The 21,162-nt window shown below is 38.1% G+C and overlaps 1 protein-coding gene across 15 annotated transcripts in view; it reads left to right on the top strand.

The window, feature by feature from the left end:
• LOC120387349 (protein yippee-like 2) overlaps positions 1-21,162 on the top strand; it is a 103,421-nt gene that overhangs the window by 19,906 nt on the left and 62,353 nt on the right. For 9 of the 15 annotated variants that reach the window (XR_005590126.1, XR_005590130.1, XR_005590133.1 and 6 more), the window contains exons 6-10: positions 238-327; positions 2,399-2,532; positions 3,912-3,971; positions 5,041-5,092; positions 6,802-6,901. Coding sequence is in view for 6 of the 15 variants with exons in the window: in XM_039507984.1 (XP_039363918.1) it covers positions 238-327; positions 2,399-2,532; positions 3,912-3,971; positions 5,041-5,092; positions 6,802-6,901 (436 nt within the window). In the remaining 9 variants the exon portion in view is untranslated. Of the gene's footprint in view, positions 1-237; positions 328-2,398; positions 2,533-3,911; positions 3,972-5,040; positions 5,093-6,243; positions 10,357-16,000; positions 16,172-16,434; positions 16,564-18,928; positions 18,988-20,616; positions 20,683-21,162 lie in introns of those variants that run through there. The other 6 variants (XR_005590128.1, XR_005590129.1, XR_005590132.1 and 3 more) reach the window with 6 other exon arrangements.

The raw sequence follows: 21,162 nt of genomic DNA, 5'->3' as shown, positions 1-21,162 counted from the left end.
TTGTCCTGAAATGCTGTGCTGAACAGCTGCTGCATCCCGTCCTAGAAGTGGCTGTGTTAAAGTGGTGGGAGAGAGTATGAAGAACTGCCTTTTTCTGAAGGAACTCTTTGTTATAATAAATTGCAGTATATTGAGCTCCCAATGAATAATTGTGCAAGTGATATAGAATAAACGTATCTCAAATGGGTGGTATCAGTAATAAATGTCAGGATTCTGCTTTTCGATTACTGATCGCAGGTTTCAGAGTTGGTGAGCCAGTACAAACGAGAACATTTGACAGTGTGGGGCAATGTCAATTATGAGATTGTGGAGAAGTGTCATAAAGAGGTAAGCACCAAGAAATAACTATGCCCTAGTTAAGGATCAGTCTCTCCACCCAGTCTGTCTGTAACTGTGTGGTGGCTGATTGATGCAGTATTTTTCTGTAAATGCTGAGTATTTAGACATTTACCTAGGTTTTCACCGGTGGTCAGAACTGTGGTACCAATATGGTATTAACTCTTCCACACATTAAAATATAAATTAAATAAAATATTGACACTTCCTTTTTTGTCCTAACTTTTTAAAATGACTTATGTTAATTTTCATACATATGAATGTATTTAATTGATGCTTGAGAGTGAGACCCACACATTCTTCTTCCACATCTTTCTCTGACCTCTTTCCTGGCTTCCGCTGTCTTTCCCCATCAAGTTGAATGTTCCCCCCCCCTGCTTTCAAGTCTCTCTACTCCTCCATCTCTTCCAACTCCCCATCCTACTCTTACAATCCTGCTGAAGTTCTCTCCTGATTCCATGCTGTCCTATTACACGCTTTAATTTGTGCTGCTAGTCTCACCAATGGCCTTCCAGCTGAGGGGTACCAAGAGCACTTCCTCTCCTTCACAAGTTTCCTGAAAACTCACTTGCTTTGTGAAAAAACATTTCAACTCATAAAGCCTACCCACAACAGTCGCTATGCTGCGCTGTTCTGGATTGTAATGCTCTGGGTATTATGCCTTTAGGCTGTAAAATGTTTGTGGGAGGGACTCTTAGGCTTCATCTTCGCAGTCTTTACACCAGTTTAACTACTTTGTTGGCAGTATAATTTTTCTACTGAAAATTGTTCAATTTGGACAACACCCGTAGTGTGGATGCAGTTAGGGTTTATCTGTACAAACAGTGCCTGGCAAGATGGAGTGTTAATCTACATTGTGCTAGCCTGCTGTGCACTAACTATCCATGAAACCCTGATGATGTGCGCCCAAAGTTCTCTAGTGTGCTTTAATCTACTCCTGTTTCAAAGTGGGGTAGCTCATAGTGCACTACAGAACTCACAGTGCGCGGCAGCAGGGTCCACAGTGACACTTAGTGTGCAGCATGCTACTGTGGGTTTGATTTACACCCCAGCATGCCAGGCACTCTGTTTTCCTACAGACTGTCCCTTTTACTGGTGTAAAGGTGACCTATACCGATACAGCTTATTCCTCTTCCTGTACAGGAATAAGCTATACCAGTTACAAGCACCTTTAATTCTGGTATGATTGTGTCTGCAATAGGAGAATTTTATAGTTAAAGCAGTACAACTTTTGTGTGTAGATACCCCCTGGCTTGTTTGATTTTTTTTTTTTAAGCAAGATTTACCCACTGCACAGTAGTATTGCATACATCTGTGATATGGGATCAATAATACTGGAGGAAAACCAAAATTGGTGGGGTGGGAAGAGAAATCAATCTATGGAGTGGATTTTGGGGAAGGAGTAAGGACTATTGCCTTTCTCACTTCTGTCCTCTGAATCCTGCAGTCTCTTCTGTTCCTCAGAGTCTTTTATTTTCTGAATGTCTTTGTTTCCCAGTCACAGCTGAGCCGGATTTGCTAGAATGGCAGTTGGTTTCTCTTGTCTGAAGCCCTCTTCCCCAGGCTGGTGACTGCCTTGGAGCCAGTCAGAACCACACTCAGTAGGCACCCAGTGGTGCCTGGATTCTCCCTTTTTGGTTTTCTGTGAGGGTGCTCAGCTCATCTGTGCTCTGAAGCTGAACAGCGCCCCTTTGTGCATGCGCAGCTCCTATGGTAATGAAAATATGAGAGACAGGAAGTGCTTAGTGCCAGAATGTCCTCCTGGTTTTCCCCAGAATTTTATCAGATTACAGAAGCAGGGGATGGAGACCACAGGCAATGGCTGCCTGGCTCTTTTGCAGAAGATACTGCCTCTTCCAATTGCTTCGAACTTTAGCTGGGACTACACAAATCAAAGGCAGACCCAGCAAACTTGGACAGCTGGCAACTCTGCTAGATGTTTTATGTCTTTAAGCGCAAATGCTAAACTTTACAACACATTGATTCACTGAAGATTATTTTGATACACAAGTTTCAGCAACCTGATAAATAACTTGCATTATTTTTCTACGTGTTTTTACAGAACGCTGATATTCCTATCCTTTTCTGTTTGAAACGTGTCCTGCTTCTTGTTGGCTTGTTTTACACTGGTCTGCTGCCATTCATTCCCATCAGGGAGGAATTCTTAGAAATTCCTATGCCCTCAATCATCCTGAAGTAAGTGATTTACACACTCATCAGGCTATTCCAGTGAAATAACTGGAGGGGAGGGATAGCTCAGTGGTTTGAGCATTGGCCTGCTAAACCCAGCATTGTGAGTTCAATTCTTGAGGGGGCCACTTAGGGATCTGGGGCAAAAAAAATCAGTACTTGGTTCTGCTTTCAAGGTCCCTTCAAGTTCTAGGAGATAGATATATCTCCAATTATTAAAAATTTAAAAAACAGCAAGGCAATAAAATGTCCTTCCAGTCTTGGACTCTGATCTAGTTACATTTCTCCAGCTATATAGGGTCAATTTGGGGCAATACTTGTATGGAGACTTCCAAGGAAATCTGAATGCTAAAATAAGTGGTGTTAGTGATCTAGTATGTGGCACTGTTCCCTTTGGTCAGTATTTAATTAGTGCATTTAAACATCTAAAGATTCCATCCCACGTCTAGCAAGAGTAGAGAGTTTGACTTCAGTGTCCAGGCCTGTTTGGGTAATTGATTTCAAGTATGCTTCCCCTGTTGTCCTAAATGTTTGTGTAGTGTTGCTGTGTGCTATTAAAACTGAGAGGTGACTGCCTTTCAGAGGTGAGAGAAATAATTACTATATTTAATTATTGGGTAAAGTGCTTTTGGTAAAAGGCACCGTATGAATGTAAGATAATATATGTGGTCAGAGAGAGCATTTCTTCCAAAACAGATGAAGATTCATGTATTCTCTGATGTGGTTTTTTGTGTGCATGTCTAAGCAAAAGTCTTCTGTTCTTTAGTTAAGAAACGTCTACTTGACATCCTTGAATTTTTTTAGTGGTTAGCGGTGGGATGTTTGTTTAACTATGTGCACCCAGCACATTTCCTGTTGACAGCAGTCTCCCTAACCTATCATCCCACAGAGAAAAGTTTGCAGACACCACTTATGCTGAGGTTAGCTAAAGAGCACTGTCTAGCATTTATATAGTGATACATTCTTCAGTGCTGCAAAAAGAAATTATTCTGACACCATCTACCTACCTTTTATCAGATGTGAAAACTGACATGGGGATGAAGTGAGCCAGTGAAGGCCAGAAAGCATGATATTATCAGAGCTTGTTTTATATCTCAGAATCTCTTGATTTCTCATTCCTTTGCCCAAACGATTAGTTGAAATTGCCTCTAGGTCTCTATCTCTCCTGCCTTCCACCTAAAGTTACGCGTTTCTCCTATGTGGCACAATCCAAGTCATTGGTCTCAGAGCCAGGGGAAGATTCTTCTTCCCATACTCTTGTGGGTGATAGAGAAACTGCTTTTGAAGTCAAAAGACTGATCCAGCCCACTTCTTTTGCTTGAACATAGTCTGAAATGGCACTTTTCTGTGCTCAGGTAAATTTAAGTTCCTTTTTCTTTTCTTAGGCTGAAAGAACCAGAGAAGATGACGAGAAGCCAAAAATTTGTTATCTGGCTTGCTGATGTGTAAGACTTTAATATTTCCCTGATGCACTTCATTTTCTATATACATTGTCTCAAGTGACTAGTACAGAGTTACTATTGTGAAATTAACCATATTTTGTATATTGTCAAATTTTGGTATCTTATATGTTTGAGGTAATGCCAATATGCATCTTCTGCAGCACATGGGGGAATATATTTTGTAGATTTATATTACATGTACATTTATACAGTGAAATATGCATAAAAGAGCACCGCCACTTGGCAGATTCTTATCTTGCTTATACCCATAAGATAATCCTGAATTACTCTATTTACTTTCGTGGAGTTACTCTCCATTTACATGGGTATGAGTGGCTTCAAAATCTGGCCTCTTACTTCATGTGGTCATTTCACGGTATCCACAAGATATCTATACAGCTTTGCTCGACCTTAAAAGATAGTGTTAAATGTGTGTCTTCTGCAGGGTCACTAAATCCAAAAGTTGCAGGAGTTGGACTTGATCTAATAAGTCTCTTTTTTTTTTTTTGTCTCTCACTACTTCTGTAACCCAAGTAAAGATCTCTGATAGGCAATCTGGTCTAATGGGTGGTCACTTAAGAAAAGTTTCATGTTTATTGGCATCAAGGATGAAGTTCTTCTTGAGGCTAAAGAGGATTATTCTATGGGTATAAATCAGATAAGAATCCTGCCTAATGGTGGTGCTCCTTAATTCATATTTCACTGATGATGTTGTAGAGTGGTGCTGCTATAAAGTATAAAGACCTCCCCCTCTTTTTTTTTTTTTAAATAAAAAGGATGCCTACCTGGAGTTGAGCTTGTTTGTGGAGAGAAGAGTTAATGAATCACAAAAATACACTGCTAATGCAAATAGTTTGGAATGCTGTTTGCTGTGCTTCCTAGCTGTAGCTAGGTTGGACGTTTTAATTACTTAGGCTTTTAAGCAGAGTTCCTCATTGGTAGTCCATGAAACTGTGTGACATGGAGCAGTTGCCACAGAACATACAGATGTTGAGAATTCGACATGGTCTAAGATGCTTAGCATGCTTTGGGTCCTGTAAAAATAATAGTTTTTTTTTTCTCCCTGCTGCAGATTGTTAATGAGGAAAGCGTTGTTTGATCACCTCACTGCTCGAGGCATTCAGGTACAGTGTGATAAAACTAGAAGTCAAGCTGTTGCATAGTTACATGGCATTTTGTTAATATTCTTAAAAGTTTGTCTCCATCTTCCCACTACCACTCCCCTTGCTCCTAAAAGTAGGCCTGAAGATAGGAACTGAAGGCAGTTAGAACTTAGACCAGCCAGATCTTCCTAATAGCTGAAAGGGTTCTTGGTGTGTACAATTTTACTGTAGGCGCCCTCTTTATTCAGATCCTTATGGTATGTATAAAAGTTGCAGTGGATTAAGTGAAGCCTTGCATCTGATTACTAATTAATATTTGTAGTTTACTTTTCACTACCTATTTTTTTTTGACATTTTAATATGAAAAGGCTTTTAACAGATTTCCAGATGAAATTACTTTCTAATAAAGCTCCATGCAGGGAGTGGAGGTGGGGCAAGAGTATCTTTCCCCAAAGTATTTATTTAAAGGGACTTTATCAAAATAAAAGCATTTTAAATTAATTCCTTACCTTCATTACTAATAATACTAGAGATTATCCAAATTGAACAGATTTTTTTAAATCTAACTAGTTTTTCACCACTGGTGTGTACTTTTTGTACCTTGTTTATCACAGGCAGTCAAGCTAGATTATGAAATACTATTCTGTTTGTAGTCAGATTTATAGGTTTCATGTTCTATTCTATAGTCACTTTCTGTTTCTCAGACACTAACACATGCACTGTAAAGAAATATTTAGATGCTTGGGGAAAGCCCTTTTAACTGAAAACCCTTTTTGATTTTATTAAAACATTTCTTTTCATATTTGATATTTTTAAACCTCTACAAACCTGCTAAACGACTTGTCCCTTATTAGCTTTGCATTGGCTAATATTAGTTTTGCTAATTGGGAACGTCTGAACAGAGGGATGTACGTTCTTCTATAGACCGTTAGAGGTTGAAGTTTGTCATTTGTCATTAGAGAACTTCTTTTCCTAGATTTGCAGTCAAGTACCTCTTTTTATGTATGATGTTGACATCATGATTATGTGAGCATCTTAGATATACCTGACTTCCCCTTTCACTAATATTAAACTATTTAGATGATGATTTCCTTATTTAATTTTTGTGCACATTTTCTTTTAATTTTAGTGACTTCCTAGATGATCTGTCCATTCTGTACTTTTGTCTTTAGGTGTATATTTGGGTACTGAATGAAGAACAAGAATATAAGAGAGCATTTGATTTGGGAGCAACTGGAGTGATGACGGACTATCCAACAAAGCTCAAGGAGTTTTTACACAATTATTCAGCATGAAGGGGGGAGGGGGGGGGAAATCAAGCAAGACCTTACAAAGTGGACAGAGTGAGCCAAGGATTTCATTCCTTCATCAGAATTTTTTAGCACTATACAGTTAAATCACTTGTCCAATGGTGAAAGATGTAATCAGCTGGGTTATATTACCTCATTCTTAAATCATTACATGATGTAGACATTGTATATAGTTTTATTTATTTAAAATTTTAATTGCATAGTTTACATTTGTAAATAGATTGTTTAGCAAGAGTACACTATCCTAATGGTGATGTGTAGAAAGAAGGCGGTGGATAAGGGTACTTGTAAATAATATGCAGTATTTTACCAGTCACAAGTTCCCAGCATTCCAGTCAAATGCTGTTGGGTAGAGATTAATAGCTGGCACTGTGTCATTGTAATTGCATCTCATTGATTGAGCTGGCTGTTGATTTCCAGGTAATCTGCATTGAGGAAAAGAAACTAGCACACAAGAAAAGTAAGAAGTTGGATCTGTGGATATCTGGACAGATTACCCTGCAAAGTGTAGTCAGTAAAGGTAGTAACTTACAGTAATGTATTTTGACTAAAACTAAATCCTTAGACCAACATAGGTTTACTTAATTGCTTTTATTAATGAGAATGTTGGGGTTAGTCTCCGGCTGTAATTTGGACCTCTTTTTGGTGTAATAATATCAAGTTCAGTCAATAAATCATAGTATTTTTAGAATCTAGCCCTCCTTTCTGGAATTACCATATTGTTATGTTACCTTTTTTTTTAAAGTTACTTATTGTTGACAAGGGCTGCAATCTTCTTTTTTGTCTAAATTTGAATTTATAAACCAATTTTACTGCTATAAAATTGAAAAAGGTAGCTGTTTCCAGACTTGTTGTATAAATTGCATATATTTGTATATCTTCATTAATTAGTGTAGGTTAAACTTGAAAGGTGCTAAAGATGAAAAATCCACTAAAGGATTCATTTCTCAGCTTTCTTTCAGTATAACTAAAGATAATTTTTTTAAATAATCTTTACCACAATCAGAGCCCTGTAGTTCTGGCTGGAGGTACCGTAGGGCTAATCTGGAATGAGTAACAGACCAAGTGTAGCTCACTTGGTAGATAATGCCCACAATGCTGCCTTGGCAATTGGTTAGCCAGTTTTCCAGAAAAGGAGGGTTGCACTTACCACTGATTGAGGAAAACAGAAATCAGTTCTGTGTTTAAAGTAATCTTTACAAAGGGAAGATCAATGTTTTTAGATTTTTTTTTTCCACTCCTGTAGTTCCAAGAGAGTTTGGAGATATTTTTAAAACTGCTGTTGATGCCTAATGTGAGCCAAGAGCCTCTTGGGGAGGAATGTTGGTAGCAGAGGAATTCTGAGATACTTTAATCTCACGTTCTACACCAATTTTGTTGAATATATCTGCATAAAGACTTAGCACAGGAATGAATTGCTTGACTGAGATGTTAACGCACAATCTTCATTGGGTTGATGGATTGGAAATCGTATTTAATGTGAGGAACCAAAGATGAGACCTAAGATTGGTCTGGGGACTTGGGAACAATGAAGAAAACAGCCATTAAAAATAATTTACCAAGAAAGACAAATATACATTAAATGTGTATTATGAACTACTGGGTCAGCACTGGGTCAGCACTTGTTGTGTAAAAGTCCTTTAAACAGATTTACTTAATTATCCTGCCTCTTCAAAAACAAAACACCCTCTCCCACCACCTTGCAATACATATCTTGACAATCAGAGTGGCAGTGGTTTGTATTAGCTCTGTCTCATCTTTAAGGGGATTTTTTTCCTAACCAAAAATAATAATAAATTCATTATGCATGAAATTTAGACATGCGCACTGGTGAAATAATGTTACTAGGAAAAGCCAGGAAATCCAGAGTATCGAGGGAAGGAGGTTGCCCTAGAAATGCACACTCTCTCTTCCCGTTATCACCAGCAGGAGTTGCATGTGTGTGTCAAATAAAGAATGGAGCTGGTGATTTCTTCTTGTGTGTTTTGGCATTACTACTTTAGCATTGATTGTTTTCATGTCTTTTTGGATAATGTAGTCTGTATGTATGGAATGAGCTGTAAAAGGCTCAGTAACTTAGTCATTAGACATGACTGGAACTAAACTACAATAATATCTGCTCCTGACCTCTTTTGAGGGACTTCAGCTGTGAGAATGTGACCTCACTCAATAATAAGACCTAGTCAGATGTAGAAATAATATACTTACAAATATTTTAATTAAAGAATGACTTAAAATAAGAATTTTCTCCCTGCCTCCTTTAAACTTGTAAGGAATATCTTGATTGCCTCCTTAGCCTCCCACCCCACATCTTGTGCCCCAAAGCAGCAGTCTTGCAGCCTGTTAGCTGTTCTAGTGCACAAGCAGGCCTGCTTTCTAAAGTAAAGTGTTAGAATGTTAAGCTTGTCTGGATGGATGAACATTCACAAGTGCATTATAATCACCCCATGTAACAGCTACTAAATGTCATCTGTATTCTGAGGAATATTTTCCCTGAGTAGATTATATGGAAGAAACCTCTTCTGAAGACATTTTAAGTGAACCCACATTAGAGATTTGGGCAAATATGTAGCTAGGTTTAAATAGATGTGGATCTAATTTTGTCTTAATACAATCAATCTTCTGGCATCTCAGTGAAAGAGAGCAAAATAGAAGTAATGTTCTAACAATGAAAAATATGTATTTTCAGTAACTAGTTACATGCTAAGCTTCTAGATCTTTGTCCAGACCAGTTAAGCTTCAGCCAGATAACTGCATGTGACCAGTATAGTTATGGCTGTCTTGCTTTTTAGCAGAAATGGAGAGCTGCAGAATACTGTTTTGTTACATATGGGAACAACACTCGCCCCCACACATATGAGCAACACTTGCCCTCCTTCTGAGCCTATGCACCTGCTGCCTACTACAGTTTAATTTCTGGGCAAGCCTGTATTCACAGGAAAGTTGCCCCTGTCATCTATTTTGCGAGATCAGCCCAGTGTTTGGATCTAGATACAAGATCCTGAATGATTTATTTTTCCTTCTCTGGATGCATTGCTTCCATGTTTACAACATGCATGCTGTATTTAAAAAAAAACAACCCTCAGTTGTTGGAGAATGACATTTATCACCTACACTTTAAAGCCAAAAGTTGTTTGAAATTGGGGAAAGCTCTAAGCTTTGTAAATGCAGCATTCATGGCTTTTAGACTTCTCAGCTATTTTCTCATAGCATGAGACTCAAATTTCCACATCTCAAGATGGATGAACAGTTCTGCTTTAATCACTACACTTCTGAATTCAATATAGAATAATAAAGTGAAATGATAGGAAATTTCATTTGTTAACCAAATGTAAGTTCCATCATTTCAGGGCTTCTTCAGCCCTCTTGTGACAATGGATTTCTTTTCAGGGGCTTAGCACACTCTAAGACCACTGAACTTCCTACATTTAAACGCCTGCAATGTTTGTAAATGACTGCAATGTTTGTAAATGGCCTGTGTCTTGATAATCCATAAATCTGTTATTGGTTTTCTGAAATTTGTTGGCGCTGAGGATTAGTGGAGGTCAGTTCTGGAAAATATGTGTAATTAGTTCACTTCCACTTACCTCTGCTAAGAGCCAAAGTTTGATTACCCTTAGCACACAGCGGACACCAGAAGGCATTGGCTGAATGATATTTTGAACTGCTGTTGCATAGTACTTGTAAGGCTGTGATATCCTGTTTATGGCTATAACAAATCATTTACTGATCTAGCTAACTATACAAGAACACAGAAATGTTTGTTCTATTAAAACATTGTTTTGAATACTCCGGAAATCAGTGTGGAGGTTTAAATGCCAGATTCTTGTACAGAAGAACATCTGGTCAAGCCTTGCACTGTTGTCCAAGAGAATGTGCTGTGTATCAGTCCCTCTGTCAGGGCAGAGGGAGGGGATGTTTTCAGGTACTTGTCATTCTAAACATTTGTTCAGTGCATTCTTTCTTATGACAGAGGTGTCAAAGTTAGAATCAAGACTCACAATTTGTCAGACCACTCTGTTTTAGATAATGTGACCCAAACAGTCTTATTTATACAGATAAAATTAAACAAAGGGACAAAGGAGAAAAACAGCAAAATTCACCTGGGGCATAGCATGCATATCACTAACTCCTATCGATCTAAATTGTTCTATGTTAATGTCTGTATTCCTGACACCTGGAGTCCAGCGATTTTCCTTAAAGGTACAGACAGCATTTCTTTAATCCTATCTATTTTTGTAATATAATTTATTCTACTTATGACCAAAATTTTACTGGTTTTACATATTAACCGTTTTTATCTCTTTGTTCATTAGCAATATTTAAAATTATTGTATTAGCACTCTGTTCTGGGGCAGTTACCTGAGTAGCATGCCTTACACAATTTTGGGTACAACAGGAGACTAACTGAAAACATAAAAAATTATTAGGATTCCAAACAGGATAGTCAGGGCTTCCTGAAACAACCAGTTTCCTATGCCAGAGAAATTGAACAGGTTAAGATATGCGATTTGTTCTAAGTGGCTAGCGTGATCTATTACCTCATTGGTATCGTCAGGTATAAACACACAACATTGTTTTCCAATGAGAGCACAGGTCCCTCCTTTTGCCGCCAGCACTATGTACAATGCCTTGTTTCTTTGGCCAGGGCTCTTAAAACTTTCTCCAGTTTTATTTGCCATTATTTTAACTACTTCTTTTAACCTCAAGTGGGTTAAAGGAACTGCCAATAGTCTCTTCCCAGGTGTCATTACTGTTCCATATTGTATTACGGACGAGGTCCTCCAGTGAGGTCTGGGAATTGAGTGGGATAGCCAGGACAGGAACATCAGTTTGACAGTGGGCTGGGATGTGGCTGCAGACCCAGCATTTAGAAATATTAAGGGTCTGAGCTATCCACACTTGCTGCTGGATAAAAGAATTGTCATTGTGGACTCCCCAGACCTTCAGACACCAACAGCCGAGGAACAGGCACCACATGTTGGAGGCAGGGCCCTTCTGGTTCTGACAACCTCAACTGAGGAACTGTAGTCACAGTTTTATGTCCACCAGGCAGCAGGCGCTAGGCTCACTACTGCTTTTTCTTGGGCCTTGCTTTAGGTAGTCGTCTGCTTCGCAGGCTGTTCCTCTCGTCATCTTCTGGAGTCAAAATTGACTCTGCGTGGTCCTGAGGTGATGATTGGTTCGCTGGGGTGGTGCATTCTTACGGCAAAGCATGTATTCATGGATGCCAGACAGTTTAACAGCCGTCTGGGTAGTAAGCAGTGCCTGATGAGTCTTTGATACTCTTTAGGTCTTTTTGCTTCTTTCCTTGACTCTGGCTATAACAATGGCCTTCACACCTTATCTTTTCCTGATGCATTCATTCCTCATTCACACAAACAGATTGAGAATACAAACAGTAGTATTTTATATCGAGCAAAAAGGCATTGCAAATTAAACCTTGCTAAGTTTTACAATGAATAACCAAGACAATTTACATTGAGACACAGGCCTTCAATGTTTCTCTAATTTACTTAACATAGACACAATAGAGAATCCTGTAAATTTGTAAGTGTAGCCAAGCCCTTAGAGAGGGCCCAATTTGTAATGCATATGGGAAAACAGAATTTTATAGTCCCAGAGGGTCATTTCTTTCTGCTATTCAAAAAGGGTGGCTAGCAGGATGAAATCAAATTATACATTATAAAGTCAAGCACCTACATATCCCCCTTTTGACACTAAGATTATCAATAGTGTCACTTCTTATGTAGTAAAAATACTGGGAGGTGATTTGGGCCTGAGGCTCTAGTTTTGCATACATTTGTTTTATTCACCAGCATATTTTAAACATTTCAGTTAAACACATATAATTTAACACCAAAAACAATTAGGGGTAGTAACATTAGTATGCCAGTAGTTGTGGGAGACCATCCAGATAATATGAATGGTTCTGTTTCCCACATTGTTTTGTTTGTTTGTTTTTAGGAACTATGTTACCTTTTTAAACAGATAATGGATAACTGTTTGCCATTCAATGCCAAGACTGATAGAGAACTCAGCTAAATCAGTGCTTACAGTAAGCTGAGACTTTTTGGTTGTGGCAAATAGTAAATGTGATTATTGGTAAACACAGTACTTACATTACATGTACATTTGTCTACTGGTGGGTTGCTAACACTTTTATCCTTTTAAAACACTTCTTTCCAAGAATTAACACACACATTGCCCGTTATACAATACTTTGGTCTAATTATTAATTTTATCCCACATACAGGATCCTAGTGAGGTGTCTTTACTACAGGGCTTTGGAGCAACAGGCATGGATAAGCATACCCACTTTTGAGGAGTCCACTTGGTAGAACCTCTAGTGTCCAATAGTCTCCCTTCCTCAGAGTGGTCTGAGGTAGCCAGAAGGATCCCAGGTGCAATCTGTGGAGTGGGCTAACTTTCCATATCTTTGCTTCCAGAGCCTGTTGGTGTGCAATTTTAACAACAATTTCTTCACTTAACAAATTTTGTCTTACAGACATACTGCATCCAGTTATATTGATAGGTATTAAACAATAATCTTTTCCTTTGATTTAACAGATGCATCAAAACCTTAATATTTTCTGATATTACCCAAAACATCTTATGTTCTAAATATCTGCATTTCAGTACATTCCATAGCTATCACAGGATGTTTTTTTTTTTAACTTTCATTTCTGATTTTCTAAAAGACAAAAAACATTTTTCTACCCCTTTCAGGGTGGCATTGATTGTCGCTTAAAAGATTCCTTTCTTTTACAAATACCCTTGCTGATTGCAGGCAAAACAGAGGAATTACCCCCATATTTTCCTGTGGTTTTTTTGTTCTATAGGCAGGCCAGGTTTTAATGGGTTCTACTTTTTAAGAGTTATGGGAAAAGTATTCCACTGTTTAGTTATTAAATTCATGAGGTGGTGGACCTCAAGTTTTTCCTCTTATATAGCAGACCAAGTTTGTAATGTTTTGCCTGCTGTGTTAAGTTTTAAGTTTATTCACAGGTAATAGCTGAGAAGCATCATTACCATATTACCTTCAAGGATTTTTCCAAAAATCATACACACTATACGTTGTTACAGGGGTACTTACTAACATTAAATTTATTTCAATGTTTAATATTAACAGTAACATTTAGCATCAAATCTCTTAAAGGGATCTTGTTATACCATGTCTTTTATTTAGGCAATTTCTTTTGTGCTGGCAGTTTTCACCTTCCTTTATCAGTTAGGTAATTTGCATCAACATAGGCTTGGCTTTTGGATTCAAAGCCATCAGCAGAGCTCAGAGACTCTGTCTTAAAAGGGACACAATCAACTTCCACCAGAGTTTTGATTTCTTTCCACTTTCAACTCCTGCTTACAAAACACACTTTTTGGAGCCCTAATAGGATTTTAATTCAGTAGCATGTTTCATTTGTATTTCTTTTACCCCTTTCTACAATATACACTGCACATGTCCTAGGGAAAAAGCACATTCCTTCTATATTACAACTTTTTTTTTTTAAACATTAGCCATATCAATTTTTACATACGATGTAACTGTTTCTTTTTTTTTCTTACAGAGTTTTCATGTACCCTTATCAAAAGTGACAGTCTGATTACACAGAGCCATTTTAAGGCTCAGTGTTTTTAACATTGCTTCTTTTTGTTTTGTGCACCTCACCTCTGCTGTTGCTTCAGAGGGGTACTGTTAATTTTTTTTTTTTTTTATTCTTTCACTACAGCTCTTATCTGCTATTGTTACAAAAAAACAACAACAACCAACCAAACAAAAAGACTCCAGAATCTCTCTATTGTTACAAAAAAACAACAACAACCAACCAAACAAAAAGACTCCAGAATCTCTCCCTATTCTCCTGATTTTGACTGCCCTATTGCAGCCATGACTTGGTTTTTATTTAAAAAACATTTTAAATTTTATAAAGAATCATTAAGTGCTAAATCCCAAAGCCAAACAACACTAATTACCTGTGTCTTGCAAAAAGGTCTGTCAGTTTTGCAACTTTGAATTAAGAGTCAAATGAATTTTTAGTGGCATTAAAAACAAAACCAAAACAAATTTATCTTACACCTACAAAACAGGAGTTTTACAAACCAGATGTGCTGGTTTAGCTTCTTAGAACTTTACATATTTTGACAGACAAATAGATACATACACATTTTCTATTCCTTTACACTGCTTTGTTTTTACATAGCTCTATATATATTTGGATTATTTACAGGCATTCTTATTTTCCCTTCAGAATGGCTGCAAAAGAATTCTCTCTTTAACATGGTCCTTTTTAACATTTTCACAAAGTTTAACTGCTTAATTCTCTCCAGCCTTTGTAGAGTTAACTTTTCACTCTCTTTCCATAAATCACTTGTTTATCTCCCAAAATAACACCTTTATCACCTCAGATTTCACCATTTTAAGTATTGTTCCAGGGGTTCATGCCTGCACTTACTGCTTTTCTTACTGCCAACACTATGCCCTTAGGGCTTCCAACCTGTTTTTCGGGTTTTTTTTTTTTTTATCTGTTGCTTACCTGCTTTTCTGGGCCCGATCCTGCTTTTTGTCCTTTTTACAATGAGATGGGAGTATCGGTCTGGTGGTGGAGAGGAGGCTTTTAATAAACCTTTCAACTTATTATTTTAATATTTGAGAGGCGAGTTTTTTTTTTATTTTGTCCAGCTACGATTTGCCTCTTCCCACCACTGAATGAAACAATTAACCTCTTCTTTAGCCAATTTAGTTTTAGGTTGGCCGAGTTTGTCATTTAAGACGTCCACTCGGTCTTGTTCCAAGATTTTAACAGTGGCCACTGAGTTTTGGGATCCCCCTGAGTTAGCCTAGACCATTTTTCCAGAAATTTACAGGAGTCCGGACCCTTCTTACAGGAGTCTGGACCCATCCTAAATATATAAAATGAGCCAGCAACTGTCTTACCCATACAGGAGGACTTCACACCAATCGCACAAGAAGGAAATTCGGGTTCGTCAGAGCAACACACAAAAGCCCACAGCTACTGCCTCAATCGCAACTTGCTTTCACACCAAGGCTTTTACCCAAAGTGGCAGATTCCACTCACTCAGACGGAGATGGCACCCAGACTCAAACACTCCACAGGAGGACGGATAGACACAGAGACAGGACAGTCCTCAGTCCGGACAAAACACAGAAATAATTACCTGACCAGATTCCTGATGTCAGATCCCGGGATCCCTACCAGAACAGAGTGGGAACCAAGAGGTTCGATGACTTCACTGTGGTTGTGCACCCTTCCGTTCAGAAGGAGGACCGCTTGGGCCAAATGCCCAGGTGCGAATCAAGACTCACAATTTGTCAGACCACTCTGTTTTTATTAGCACAGCGCTTCTGCTAGTAACACCCAGATAATGTAAACAGTCTTATTTATACAGATAAAATTAAACAAAGGGACAAAGGAAAAACAGCAAAATTCACCTGGGGCATAGCATGCATATCCTTACTAACTCCTATCGATCTACAATTGTTCTATGTTAATGTCTGTATTCCTGACACCTGGATTCCAGCGATTTTCCTTAAAGGTACAGACAGCATTTCTTTAATCCTATCTATTTTTGTAATATAATTTATTCTACTTTCACAGAGGTATCTTATGTATGAAGGATGTAGCAAAAATACTCCATGCACTTTTAATTTGAAAACATTGTCACATGCCTCTCCTTCTGCTGGTGCAGAACTATGAAGCAATGTCTTTAGTTCTTTTTAAAGATAGGTTAAGGATTATGAAATGACACATTAAAACATGTTTGCTCAAAAGGATCTAATCTGAATAATCATTCATTCTAATTTCCTTGCCTTTAATAAAGACCGATTTCTGGGATTATGTTACTATACTCTTGAAATGCAATGAACATCAGTGATCTAGTGCTGCTCCTTGTCTGTGGGAGGGTTGTTCAGATTGAGAGATGACTCCTGTTGTGACCTTCGTAGAAATCCTTGGGGAAACTGCATTAGTTCCCTCATATAGCGGCTAGGTCTTGGAATAGGTCCAGTAATGCACTGTGTGCTCTTAATTGAAGGACCTGGGTTTGAACATATTCTCTGAAGTGGCCACTGCATGCTTGTATTCAGACAGATGAAGATGCAGTATAGGAGGTCACTGATGCTAACCAAACTGGGGAAAGTCCGGCTTCAGATATTGAACATGGGTGAGTAGTAATGTTTCACCCACTAAACACTGCCTTATATGCTCATCTCACTGCCTGTGTTTGTTCTCTTGGGACTTACTGTGCTTGACAGTGACTTCAAAACTCTGCTTCGGAATCCAGTTAGTGGTGTTTCATGAATGTTTAAGGAAGGCTCTTCTGCAGAAGAGGCAGCAGATGCTCCTAAAATGACAGACTTGTTTGAATCTTGGTTATTTAAAATTCTTCAGACACACATTGGCGGAAGGAGAGAGATGAATCTACAAATTGTAATAAACTCTTACAATGTTATCACAGGTATTAAACTTAATGTAGATGGGATTGTGTGATTGTGTTAAGGCAAGAGAGGCCAAGTGTGAAGAGCCCTTGCATCTAACCACTAGTAGCAGACATTCCAAAACTTAGAGTGCAAATGTGGCCCAGTTGGTGTGCCTTTTTTTTAAAATCACCTTTATTTTTCCATGATGGAGGAACTGTTTGTGTGACAATTCTCTCTGGTTGTCTTGAATTGTAACATTGGTTAGCACCATCCATCCAAGGGTATTGAGCACCTTGCACAATTAGGGCTAGAACATACACACTCCCTGGCTTTAGGTTTGAAGAGTAGGGATTTAGAATTATCATAGTCAGCTTCGGTGAAGACTGCTGGCCTAATGCAGGAAGACATTAGATCAGAGCTTGAGTCTTCTTCATAAACTCATTCAGATTTTGTAACCACACAGAACTGGCACATGATTTGCAAACAGAAAAAGTACCGAGGAAACAAACCATGTAAATGGGGAGGTTGAAGGTAGTGAGGGGCGGGGGGGGGTGGGAATTTTTACAGAAGGGTAGTAGTAGGAAAACTATATTGGTCAGTTCTTAAAGTGGTCATAATCTGGGAGTAGCAGCTTTGGTAAAACTGCTTAAAGTGCACTCCTCAGCAGCAGAGCTAGATGTAATAAATAAATTGCCAGATCTGTGACTCTCTCTCCTCCCCCGTCCCGCCACTTTAAGCACTGGTTTTGCTTTTGAGTATGTATCTAACAATTCAAATGCAAGTTGGGATGACATGAGGAATGCATCAGTGGCTACGTATATTCTAAATGTTCCTAGTCTGTCCATCTCAAATAGGGCACGTATAACTTCTCTGACCTCTGCTGTGCTTCAGGTATACATGGAAGCAAAACAAATGGGTGCAAGACATGTTACAGAGGAACATAAGATTATCCATATTGGCTCCACCTATTTCAGTATTCTGTCTCCAACAGCAGCCATATAAAATTGATTTAGGCATCAAGAGGCATTCGCATTTCCATTTGCCAAACTAGATTATGCCTTTTCATACAGAAGACTTTCCCCACCTGCTAACTCAAACTATTCTGACATGTGCAAGCATTGCACTGTAGTGTTGCACTGTGTTTAAGGTAGGTAAAACTGTTGTTTAGAATGTCACTAAGCAAGAGGAATAAGAGTGATAGTCTCAGACTATAACTGCACCTAGACAAGAATCTAACCCATTAGCACAATGGAATAGCATCCAGTATTAACTGTGGATTAAGCATTTTAATGTTAACCATGGTGGTAGTGCATTTTAAGTGGGCTTAGTAAATGGCTACATCTGTGAACATATTGGATCTGAATCTGAGATGCACTGAGCATATGCAACTCCCATATAAGTTTGGCTGGTGCTCAGCACTTTCAGCGTAAGACTTATTGTTTGTATAATAGCCCCTTTTTAGTTCTTAGTAAATACATTGTTGTAGAAATTCTGGGTTTTAGTTTTTAAACTACAGTAAGACACCACTTTGCCTCGCCAGTGGCTATAAGAAATATTTGTTGATACCTTTTTTGTATAGAAATGTCACGCTGTGGCTGGTGATTGATCTGGAGCAGTGACTATAGGTTTATCAGAATTAGGCCATAATTAAGGTCACACGTTTGTAAAGTGACATGCAGTAACTTTACAGTTAGGCTTTCAAAACAAAGCAACAGGATGATCTCGTGTGTCATGGCTGTTTGAGTATCTGTTCTGACCTATTTATATATATATTAGGCTCATTAAGCTAAACCATAGAATGTAGCAGTTTTGCACATGTGGAGGATTTTGTATGTAAACTTCTGAGGAAAAATGCAATTTTCCCATTCTCTGTGCGCATAAACTACTGTCCCTGAGGATTTGGGTCCAACAGGCTGAAAACTAGAGAGGCTATTTGTAAAAGTGACATGACTGCCTTTAAAAAAAAAAAATTGGTTTCATTTTAACTTTCTTCGTTTAACATTTTCCATTTGACTTGCACTTAAATGAGAAGTTGAAGGTAACTGGATAGTTTGAAACATGATCTTACAATGTAGCTTCTGTTAACTGCTTTTAATGTATCCTCTGCAGAGATACCTTTTTGTAACCTCTTTAGGATACTTGGTCAACTGCAACTGATTTCCCTACAGGTGATGAATACTTCTCACTCTAGTAATAAAGAACTGTTGCAAAATTATGATAAACATATTGATACTCTCAAAGATCTGTTCTTAAAGTATGAACCTACCAAGTAATAAGTTGAAATGATGCTTCTGATTACAGCTAACCCACTTTCAGGCACAATTTCAATAAAGAGATTCTATATGTTTTCAGCATAGCTCTAAATTTGACCAAAGAAGGTCTTCATTGGAGCATGCCCATGACCATGCACTTTCTCCCAACTGGGGCAGCAGGTTGGTAGTTCTATAGGCCTTGAGAATTACAATTCCACCTGTTCTGCAGTGTGAAATCCTTTGAATAACACTTGAGCTGTGGATTTTAAGTTTTAAAACCTTCCACTTCAGGTGAAATGTTAAGTTCTAGGACAGTATGGGTGGCTATTTGAGGGATCAAAGCATTCCATCGCTTTTATGTGGCAGGCTGATGGGAAGGATATTTACCCAGTTTGGGGCAGCACTTTATTTCAATTTTATTTCTTGCTAGAAAATCTAACTGAAATTGCTGGGGTAGGAGAGACTGATGCACCACATATCTGGAGTGGAGGTGGAGTGTATGGTCTTCCTAATGTTGAAACCTTGAGGTTGAATTTACCATTTCAGAAGGTTAACATCCCAGATTTGTAACATAAACCTGCTCCTGAAAAGGCTAAAGGGTATTCTAAGAAGTTTTAAGCTATAGTGCACACTTCCTTGTGTAATGCAATACAACTTGGCCTGCAGCTATTTTTGTGCATTACCACACTATTCCCTTTTGTCAGCATCACTGTTAATTACAACCTATGGTCCATAAAAAACATTTCAAAGCCATTTCAGATTAATGGTATTGAGTAATGGAAAATGTTGTTACAAATGTATATTTGTGTACTTAAAGGTAGGATTTACTAAGATAGATATTGTGCTGCAGGGTTGTATCTGCTTATTTTCATGTAATGTCATGAGTTAACTTTTATAAAGTAATGATTGTGGTAGGCCATTTTTAAAGCAGGTTGGTGGTGGTTTTGTTTAAATTCCCATGGAAAAGATGATTGATCAATCTGGCTAGCAGGAAAAGCTGTCTGACACTTTAATTTGATAAAGTATAATTTCTTCTAGAAAGCTGGTTTTGAGGAATAGCCAGGTCAATAGAAAGCTAAGCCATTTACTGCTGTTCACTTATATATTGAAATTTAAGAAGCTATAGTTTCAATGGTCCTATATTTAAAATATTTTCTCTGTTTTATTCTCCAGTTGAAGTAGTTCTTAAACTGCCAGGAGAAAGTGTGTCAGATGAAATCTTACTAAAATATGAATAAACCTTTCAGTTTTATACTGAGTTGTGATGCTTTCCATTCCCAAGAACACCCACTTACTGCTTTGGGATAGAAATATCTTAATAAAGCTAATATAACTTCTAAAGTATGGCTTTCTTTGCCTCTGTATCAGTGAAATGTTCAGGGACACCAGACACAGTGGCACTGGAGATATCTGTTGTAAATAATTTGCAATAGGTTAATGTTCAAGGCTACTACAGATAAGTTGAAGCAATAAAATGGTTGTATGTAGCATTTGGTAATGAGCAACTTAAATAATTTGGTTACTTTTTACTCTATTATTTTACAGTACCCAGGGTGTGCTGGACATGTGACAATAGAAAGGAAACTGATTCTTGACCTGAAGAACTTGTAGGTTAGTTTTGGACAAAATACAATAAAAGGGTGTTTAAAATAAAAAGGTACAGAGGAGTTGAGGGAGGAAGGACAGAGCTGCATCCGTAATATTATGTTGAACAAAGTCTAGTGCTGTAGTTGGAAAAGTGACCATATAACAATGGCACCTTCTTAGGGTATGTCTGCACTTTGAGTGGGACATGTAATTCCCAGCTTGAGGAAACATACTTGTGCTAGCTCTGATCAAGTTAGCACGCTAAAAATAGTGTAGCCACAAGGGCATGAGCAACAGGAGGGGCTAGCCGCCCCAAGTATGTACTCATCCAAGACACTAGGCACATACTTGGTTGTGTTAGGCAGTGTTACTCTATTGATTTTGCCCACTAAAGTCTTGTATATGTAACAAAATTGTACCAGTTTAATATAAATTATTTTAGAAACCAATTTAGTTAAAACAGTCCAACCCCGGGTCTACTCAAGCTAAACAGATATGACACTC

This window comes from Mauremys reevesii, linkage group 20 (assembly GCF_016161935.1).
Source record: "Mauremys reevesii isolate NIE-2019 linkage group 20, ASM1616193v1, whole genome shotgun sequence".
Taxonomy (NCBI): domain Eukaryota; kingdom Metazoa; phylum Chordata; order Testudines; family Geoemydidae; genus Mauremys; species Mauremys reevesii.
This window is presented reverse-complemented; position numbering and strand designations above follow the sequence as displayed.